This window comes from Thalassophryne amazonica, chromosome 10, assembly GCF_902500255.1.
Source record: "Thalassophryne amazonica chromosome 10, fThaAma1.1, whole genome shotgun sequence".
Classification (NCBI taxonomy): Eukaryota; Metazoa; Chordata; class Actinopteri; order Batrachoidiformes; family Batrachoididae; genus Thalassophryne; species Thalassophryne amazonica.
Genome location: NC_047112.1, coordinates 106,872,516 through 106,882,515, shown reverse-complemented (window position 1 = coordinate 106,882,515; position 10,000 = coordinate 106,872,516). Strand labels below are relative to the sequence as shown.

The window sequence follows — 10,000 nt, the reverse complement described above, 5'->3', positions numbered from 1 at the left end:
TTTTATTTATTTGTGGCACGGGATAATTTAATTACAAAGACTCTGGGAGAGAGAGGAGCTCTCACGGTGCAGCTGTGTACAGTGTCTTCTTCATTGTTTAGACACTTATCCAAACTGATATGGATTATTTCTTCAGATGAATCCCACTGAAACTAACAGGTACGAATTTATATTTACTATGTGTGTCTTTTACTCTGCCAGTCAATGCATTAATGGACGGATTTCGGCCGTTTAAGCCACAAGGTTCAAAGCATGTGGGGAAAAAAGTGGCAGCTTTTAGCTTGTAAATGACTGTATATAAATGCAACACTTTTGGTTTTGCTCCCATTTTGTATGAGATGAACCCAAAGATCTAAAACTTTTTCCACATACACAATATCACCATTTCCCTCAAATATTGTTCACAAACCAGTCTAAATCTGTGATAGTGAGCAAATCAAATCAAATCAATTTTATTTATATAGCGCCAAATCACAACAAACAGTTGCCCCAATGCGCTTTATATTGTAAGGCAAGACCATACAATAATTACGGAAAAACCCCAACGGTCAAAACGACCCCCTGTGAGCAAGCACTTGGCGACAGTGGGAAGGAAAAACTCCCTTTTAACAGGAAGAAACCTCCAGCAGAACCAGGATCAGGGAGGGGCAGTCTTCTGCTGGGACTGGTTGGGAGTGAGGGGAGAGAATCAGGAAAAAGACATGCTGTGGAGGGGAGCAGAGATCAATCACTAATGATTAAATGCAGAGTGGTGCATACAGAGCAAAAAGAGAAAGAGACACTCAGTGCATCATGGGAACCCCCCAGCAGTCTAAGTCTATAGCAGCATAACTAAGGGATGGTTCAGGGTCACCTGATCCAGCCCTAACTATAAGCTTTAGCAAAAAGGGAAGTTTTAAGCCTAATCTTAAAAGTAGAGAGGGTGTCTGTCTCCCTGATCTGAATTGGGAGCTGGTTCCACAGGAGAGGAGCCTGAAAGCTGAAGGCTCTGCCTCCCATTCTACTCTTACAAACCCTAGGAACTACAAGTAAGCCTGCAGTCTGAGAGCGAAGCGCTCTATTGGGGTGATATGGTACTATGAGGTCCCTAAGATAAGATGGGACCTGATTATTCAAAACCTTATAAGTAAGAATTTTAAATTCTATTCTAGAATTAACAGGAAGCCAATGAAGAGAGGCCAATATGGGTGAGATATGCTCTCTCCTTCCAGTCCCTGTTAGTACTCGAGCACTTATCCTTTGCTGAGATAATCCATCCCACCTCACAGGTGTGCCATATCAAGATGCTGATGAGACACTATGATTAGTGCACAGGTGTGCCTTAGACTGCCCACAATAAAAGGCCACTCTGAAAGATGCAGTTTTATCACACAGCACAATGCCACAGATGTCGCAAGATTTGAGGGAGCGTGCAATTGGCATGCTGACAGCAGGAATGTCAACCAGAGCTGTTGCTCGTGTATTAATGTTCATTTCTCTACCATAAGCCATCTCCAAAGGCGTTTCAGAGAATTTGGCAGTACATCCAACCAGCCTCACAACCGCAGACCACATGTAACCACACCAGCCCAGGACCTCCACATCCAGCATGTTCACCTCCAAGATCGTCTGAGACCAGCCAGTCGGACAGCTGCTGAAACAATCGGTTTGCATAACCAAAGAATGTCTGCACAAACTGTCAGAAACCGTCTCAGGGAAGCTCATCTGCATGCTCGTCGTCCTCATCAGGGTCTCGACCTGACTCCAGTTCATCGTCGTAACCGACTTGAGTGGGCAAATGCTCACGTTCGCTGGCGTTTGCCACGTTGGAGAGGTGTTCTCTTCACGGATGAATCCCGGTTCACACTATTCAGGGCAGATGGCAGACAGCGTGTGTGGCGTCATGTGGGTGAGCGGTTTTCTGATGTCAATGTTGTGGATCGAGTGGCCCATGGTGGTGGTGGGGTTATGGTATGGGCAGGCGTCTGTTATGGACGAAGAACACAGGTGCATTTTATCGATGGCATTTTGAATGCACAGAGATACTGTGAAGAGATCCTGAGGCCCATTGTTGTGCCATACATCCAAGAACATCACCTCATGTTGCAGCAGGATAATGCACGGCCCCATGTTGCAAGGATCTGTACACAATTCTTGGAATACTCGCCGGCATACTCACCAGACATGTCACCCATTGAGCATGTTTTGGATGCTCTGGACCGGCGTATACGACAGCGTGTACCAGTTCCTGCCAATATCCAGCAACTTCGCACAGCCATTGAAGAGGAGTGGACCAACATTCCACAGGCCACAATTGACAACCTGATCAACTCTATGCGAAGGAGATGTGTTGCACTGCATGAGGCAAATGGTGGTCACACCAGATACTGACTGGTATCCCCCCCCCACCCCAATAAAACAAAACTCCACCTTTCAGAGTGGCCTTTTATTGTGGACAGTCTAAGGCACACCTGTGCACTAATCATGGTGTCTAATCAGCATCTTGATATGGCACACCTGTGAGGTGGGATGGATTATCTCAGCAAAGGAGAATTGCTCACTATCACAGATTTAGACTGGTTTGTGAACAATATTTGAGGGAAATGGTGATATTGTGTATGTGGAAAAAGATTTAGATCTTTGAGTTCATCTCATACAAAATGGGAGCAAAACCAAAAGTGTTGCGTTTATATTTTTGTTGAGTGTATTAATTTTTCGTGCATTCTTTGTGTTTGTGATACTTGAATTTACCCAGCAGTCCCTGCGGCGCTTAAAGTGAAACTGGTTTACTCTTATCAGTGCACGACTGGGCACGCAGCCTGTTGAATGTGACGTTTAGCGAAACAGAAAGGGAGGTGACTGAAGCATGGAAGGGAATCCAAAATCGAAACAGCTGTCATGGTGCACCAGAAAGTCCAGTGCTCGTGCTGTCGCCACTCCTTTAGCCAACGCTTTTTCTTGTTCTTTTGGTATTGTTTTTCTCAGTTCTAAATAATCCACAAACTATTACCATTTCTTCTTTCTCATCCACCATGTTTGTTGACGCCAAACTCACATTTATACCCCCATCACACATACACCAATTGATGCGAATGGCATCAGAATGACACATTTGGCCACAGTTGGGAAGTATTGAGGTGCAGTCTGAAAGACGGATGGCTGTCTCTGAGCAGTCTACGTAGTTGGTCCCATTCGCTCGGGATAGCCAACAGTTGAAAGCGCTCTTGGCGCTGTCGAGATGGGACGCATATCTGACAGCAGTCTATGGGCAGTTTGTGCATCATATGGTACACATCATACTGCATTTATATAGCGCTTTTCCATCTGCATCAGACACTCAAAGCGCTTTAAAAATAATGCCTCACATTCACCCTGATGTGAGCCTGCTGCCATACAAGGTGCTCACTACACACCGGGAGCAGCCAGGGGATTAAGGCTCTTGCCCAAGGGCCCTTAGTGACTTTCCAGTCAGGCTGGGATTTGAACCGAGGATCCTCTGGTCTCAAGCCAAACGCTTTAACTACTAGATCATCACCTCCCCTCATCTGATGGCATGCTACATAATCCAACGGCATCATGACAGCATTTGAAATGATCTGATCACAGTTGATTGAACTCTGAGATGGATTGGTCACGGCAAAGCCTGCCTGCATGTTGTGCCACATATGTCCACCTCCACTGGACCCCGGCCAGCGAGGGCAAAGGAAATGTTGAAATATTGTGCCCATCATATCTATGACACCACCACAGCTGCCACACATTGCACCTGTCAGAGGCTCAGAGATGAACGGATCTCACCACAGTAATATACATATTATTGCCTGATCAACATCTACCCCTGTAGGAGGTAGGACATGGAACTGTTTCATCAGCTCATGACACTACAAATATACATGTAAACTCAGCTCTGGTACAGCCTCAGATATGTTTCACAACGCAGGGCAGCCAATGGCCAGGGAATCTCCTCACACTCCGTATGTAATACTGTAGTAATAACGCCCTCTTCCTGCTGACTGAAATATGCAGCATGTGATCGAATCAAGCGATGCATTAAGCACTCTTTATAGGAACATGAACAGAGCATGAAGTGGAAAGCTAGAGTTAACAAATAAAGCTGATGTGGAACCATTATGCTTTGTCAAGCCAGCTCACACTACTTTGGATTTGTTAATCACACATTGTCGTACACCCCTCAAATGTGTAATCAGCATATGTGCTCTAGTGTATTTCTTCCTAAATTAGGCCCACACACATAATTGGGCAGGATCATACAAACGTTGGTTTTTGTTTGGATTTTTCTTTGCACTGATTGTAAGATGTGGCAGAAAATGCTGTGAAAATGGCATTGTGACAATCAGTTATTTCTTTCTACAGGTTTGGCTGGAACCCACAAAGCCGTTTGGGAAACAAGTCAGACGTAAGTGCGATCAAATGTTTAGCTGACCTGCCACCAAAGTGTGAGTCTCGGCTGATCTGCTTTTAAATCTTTTTACAGGACCAGCAACTACACTATTTAGATTGTCTGTGAAATTCTTTCCTCCGGACCCTGGTCAGTTGCAGGAGGAGTACACAAGGTAAGTCACTTGTTTTCTTACTCTTTGGTATGTGTAGTTATTGTGAAAGTCCTTAAAGCAGCTTGATGTTGAGAAACATTTCACTTTTGTGGAGAAGCAACTTCAGTTTCTCCTCTAAGGTTTTCTTGGTTTGGTGGTCAGAACCGGAAGTAACATTCAAGTCTGACATGAAATGCAGCACTGCGGCGTGCTAGTAAGCCAAACCACATGGCTTTTCAAATGTTTCTTCCAAAATCGTGTTGTCAGAGTATCTTTGGGTCAGTAAAATCCACCTAAAAATGTCCATTTTATTCAGTGTGGTGAAATACCATGACTCATTTTCAGAGGGTTTTTTTCCTCCTCTTGTAAGTTTGTGACTTTAATTTCAAAAAACTTTTGATGGTTTTTTTGCTGTTTGTTTTGTTTTTTCTCCTCTCTCCTTCTTCCTGGGAACTTTATGGCTTCAATCTCAAATAATATTTGAGGGGCTTTTTTTATGAATTCGTAGGCTGATTTTACTTTCATATTGGCAGGCAGATGGATAAAGATGTTTTATTATGTATAAGCAACAGTGAAAAACCTTTTGAAGGAATCTCTGATGCTGAGGAGACATTCTGCAGGCCGCATGGGGACGCTGATGGTGCTGCAGATGTTGCCACCAAAGAAATGCTAACCTATGCCAGTTCTGCAAAGCCCAAATATCAGGCACTCCCTACAGAGCAAAAGAAACTGTAGAAGGTTAAAAAATCTTTGCTGAAGAGAAGGGCTTTAGGAATCAAACTTGAAATCAAAACATTAGATTTGTGTGCAGAGTATAAATATTTGCTCAAGTCTGTAGACAGACTGGCAGGGGAGGCGGCAGAACAGTTTTTTTTTGTTTGTTTTTTTGTTGGTTTTTTTTACAAATGCTGTGAGAAAGAGATTCAGATTCATATAACATGGTGATGTTAAATTGTTCACCTACCTCTTCACCACAACTTTACCAGGTAAAATTACTGGTGGTTGGCTCTCACTGCGGTATTGTATCACTTCCTGTTCCGGAGCACAGCGGTGTTTTGCTGTATCTGTTAGCTGTTTAATCTGCGCAGTTAGATTGATCTAGTTATCTAGATTACGATTTGTTTCCCAGTGTAATCTTCACGTGCCTTAACTAAAGCACTCCTTCTGCTGAATCACCTCTAAATTATTTACACATTATTCACTTTGCGTGTTTTTAGGAATCCGCTAGCTTAGCGCAGCTACTAGCTCTTAGCTGATTTAGCATGGCGGCTTCTCCTGTCTCTCCCACACTTTTCTGCTCTGGGTGTGAAATGTTTAGTTATTCCTCGGCCTCCTTTAGCAGTAATGGTACTTGTAATAAGTGTAGCTTATTCGTAGCTTTGGAGGCCAGGCTGGGCGAATTGGAGACTCGGCTCTGCACCGTGGAAAATTCTACAGCTAGCCAGGCCCCTGTAGTCGGTGCGGACCAAGGTAGCTTAGCCGCCATTAGTTCCTCCCTGGCAGATTCCGAGCAGCCGGGAAAGCAGGCCGACTGGGTGACTGTGAGGAGGAAACGTAGCCCTAAACAGAAGCCCCGTGTACACCGCCAACCCGTTCACATTTCTAACCGTTTTTCCCCACTCGACGACACACCCGCCGAGGATCAAACTCTGGTTATTGGCGACTCTGTTTTGAGAAATGTGAAGTTAGCGACACCAGCAACCATAGTCAATTGTCTTCCAAGGGCCAGAGCAGGCGACATTGAAGGAAATTTGAAACTGCTGGCTAAGGCTAAGAGTAAATTTGGTAAGATTGTAATTCACGTCGGCAGTAATGACACCCGGTTACGCCAATCAGAGGTCACTAAAATTAATATTGAATCGGTGTGTAACTTTGTAAAAACAATGTCGGACTCTGTAGTTTTCTCTGGGTCCCTCCCCAATCGGACCGGGAGTGACATGTTTAGCCGCATGTTCTCCTTGAATTGCTGGCTGTCTGAGTGGTGTCCAAAAAATGAGGTGGGCTTCATAGATAATTGGCAAAGCTTCTGGGGAAAACCTGGTCTTGTTAGGAGAGACGGCATCCATCCCACTTTGGATGGAGCAGCTCTCATTTCTAGAAATCTGGCCAATTTTCTTAAATCCTCCAAACCGTGACTATCCAGGGTTGGGACCAGGAAGCAGAGTTGTAGTCTTACACACCTCTCTGCAGCTTCTCTCCCCCTGCCATCCCCTCATTACCCCATTCCCGTAGAGACGGTGCCTGCTCCCAGACCACCAGTAACCAGCAAAAATCTATTTAAGCATAAAAATTCAAAAAGAAAAAATAATATAGCACCTTCAACTGCACCACAGACTAAAACAGTTAAATGTGGTCTATTAAACATTAGGTCTCTCTCTTCTAAGTCCCTGTTGGTAAATGATATAATAATTGATCAACATATTGATTTATTCTGCCTTACAGAAACCTGGTTACAGCAGGATGAATATGTTAGTTTAAATGAGTCAACACCCCAGAGTCACACTAACTGTCAGAATGCTCGTAGCACAGGCCGGGGCGGAGGATTAGCAGCAATCTTCCATTCCAGCTTATTAATTAATCAAAAACCCAGACAGAGCTTTAATTCATTTGAAAGCTTGACTCTTAGTCTTGTCCATCCAAATTGGAAGTCCCAAAAACCAGTTTTATTTGTTATTATCTATCGTCCTCCTGGTCATTACTTTGAGTTTCTCTGTGAATTTTCAGACCTTTTGTCTGACTTAGTGCTTAACTCAGATAAGATAATTATAGTGGGCGATTTTAACATCCACACAGATGCTGAGAATGACAGCCTCAACACTGCATTTAATCTATTATTAGACTCTATTGGCTTTGCTCAAAATGTAAATGAGTCCACCCACCACTTTAATCATATCTTAGATCTTGTTCTGACTTATGGTATGGAAATTGAAGACTTAACAGTATTCCCTGAAAACTCCCTTCTGTCTGATCATTTCTTAATAACATTTACATTTACTCTGATGGATTACCCAGCAGTGGGGAATAAGTTTCATTACACTAGAAGTCTTTCAGAAAGCGCTGTAACTAGGTTTAAGGATATGATTCCTTCTTTATGTTCTCTAATGCCATGTAACAACACAGTGCAGAGTAGCTACCTAAACTCTGTAAGTGAGATAGAGTATCTCGTTAATAGTTTTACATCCTCATTGAAGACAACTTTGGATGCTGTAGCTCCTCTGAAAAAGAGAGCTTTAAATCAGAAGTGCCTGACTCCGTGGTATAACTCACAAACTCGTAGCTTAAAGCAGATAACCCGTAAGTTGGAGAGGAAATGGCGTCTCACTAATTTAGAAGATCTTCACTTAGCCTGGAAAAAGAGTCTGTTGCTCTATAAAAAAGCCCTCCGTAAAGCTAGGACATCTTTCTACTCATCACTAATTGAAGAAAATAAGAACAACCCCAGGTTTCTTTTCAGCACTGTAGCCAGGCTGACAAAGAGTCAGAGCTCTATTGAGCTGAGTATTCCTGTTGGGAAAGTGTAGTGACACGGACCCACAACAGGGGGCGTAAATGAACGGACAATGGAAGGAGTCAAATTATAACACTTTACTGGTGTGAATGTCACAACCAAACACAGCAGAATCAGAATGTGCAACAGTCAATTAATAAAAGGTGTCGTGTGGGCAGGCTCGACGATAGGAGACGCCCGTCTGGAAACGAACCGGAACCACACGATTTCCACCGCCACCTGAACCCGAGGAATACTGGAGCCGCCAAGTCCCGGAGTCCCCAGGTGGCCACCTTCCCGGCGTGTCGGATCTGGTACTGCTGGCAGAAAGCAAAAGACAGTCAAAGGGTGGGTGTGTGAACACCCAGTAACAATGGTGGGAATGCCACCTCCACCTCTCACTCAGCGCGTTGCAGCGGTCTCAGCTGAAAAGGAGCGCCGTCTTGCACAGCCTCCTCAAAAATGACCGGTTCTCCTGCAAACACTCACAATAATAGATTTATTGATCTCACAAAAGGGGCTGAGAGTATTACCTCCAGATGAAGATGATATCTCGGCAGTTTGGTGGAGGTGTCTTCCTGCTTTTATACCAGATGTGTTGATTAGTGACAGCTGTCACGGATGATGGGTGACAGCTGTCACCACGGCTTGTTCCTGAGGCGGCAGCGCCCTCTTGTGCCTGAAGCCCGCACTTCAGGCAGGGCGCCTTCTGGTGGTGGGCCAGCAGTACCTCCTCTTCTGGCAGCCCACACAACAGGACCCCCCCCTCAACGGGCGCCTCCTGGCGCCCGACCAGGCTTGTCCAGGTGGCGACGATAGAAATTGGCCAGGAGGGCCGGGTCCAGGATGAAGCTCCTCTTCACCCAGGAGCGTTCTTCGGGTCCATACCCCTCCCAGTCCACCAAATACTGGAAACCCCGGCCCATTCGATGGACGTCCAAAAGCCGGCGAACCGTCCAAGCCGGCTCCCCGTCGATAATACGGGCAGGAGGCGGCGCCGGACCGGGTGCACAGAGGGGTGAGGTGTGATGCTGTTTTACCCTGGAGACATGAAAGACCGGATGGATCCGCAGTGAGGCCGGGAGTTGGAGCCTCACTGCGGTAGGACTGAGGACCTTGAGGATGGGGAAGGGTCCAATGAAGCGGTCCTTCAATTTGGGGGACTTGACCTGGAGAGGAATGTCCTTGGTGGAAAGCCACACCTCCTGCCCGGGCTGGTAAGTAGGGGCCGGGGACCGTCGACGGTCTGCATGGGCTTTAGCCCTCGTCTGTGCCCTCAACAAGGCCGAACGGGCGGTGCGCCACACCCGACGGCATCTCCGCAGGTGGGCCTGGACCGAGGGCACACCGACCTCTCCCTCCACCACAGGAAACAAAGGGGGCTGGTACCCCAGACACACCTCAAATGGGGAGAGGCCGGTGGCAGAGGACACCTGACTGTTATGAGCGTACTCGATCCAGGCCAGATGTCCACTCCAAGCCGTCGGGTGTGCGGAGGTCGTGCACCTGAGGGCCTGCTCCAACTCCTGGTTGGCCCGTTCGACCTGTCCGTTAGTCTGCGGGTGATACCCAGACGAGAGGATTACAGTGGCCCCCAGTTCCCGGCAGAAACTTCTCCACACCTGCGAGGAGAACTGGGGACCGCAATCCGAAATGATGTCTGTTGGTATCCCATGCAGCCGGACAACATGGTGGACGAGGAGATCCGCCGTCTCCTGGGCCGACGGGAGCTTCGGGAGGGCCACGAAGTGGGCCGCCTTGGAGAAACGGTCCACTATCGTGAGGATGGTGGTGTGCCCCCGGGACGGCGGGAGGCCCGTGACAAAATCCAGAACGATGTGGGACCAGGGGCGGTGAGGCACAGGAAGTGGCTGTAGAAGTCCCTGTGCCTTCTGGTGGTCAGCCTTGCCCCTGGCGCAGGTGGTGCAGGCCTGGATGTAAGCCCGGACATCAGTCTCCAGGGACGCCCACCAGAAGCGCT

The 10,000-nt window shown here is 46.6% G+C and overlaps 1 protein-coding gene across 1 annotated transcript in view; it reads left to right on the top strand.

Annotated features, from left to right (window-relative positions):
• farp2 (FERM, RhoGEF and pleckstrin domain protein 2) overlaps nucleotides 1-10,000 on the top strand; it is a 203,733-nt gene that overhangs the window by 71,898 nt on the left and 121,835 nt on the right. The window contains 2 exon segments of the mRNA XM_034180697.1: nucleotides 4,354-4,396; nucleotides 4,475-4,553. Of these exon segments, the coding sequence (XP_034036588.1) occupies nucleotides 4,354-4,396; nucleotides 4,475-4,553 (122 nt within the window).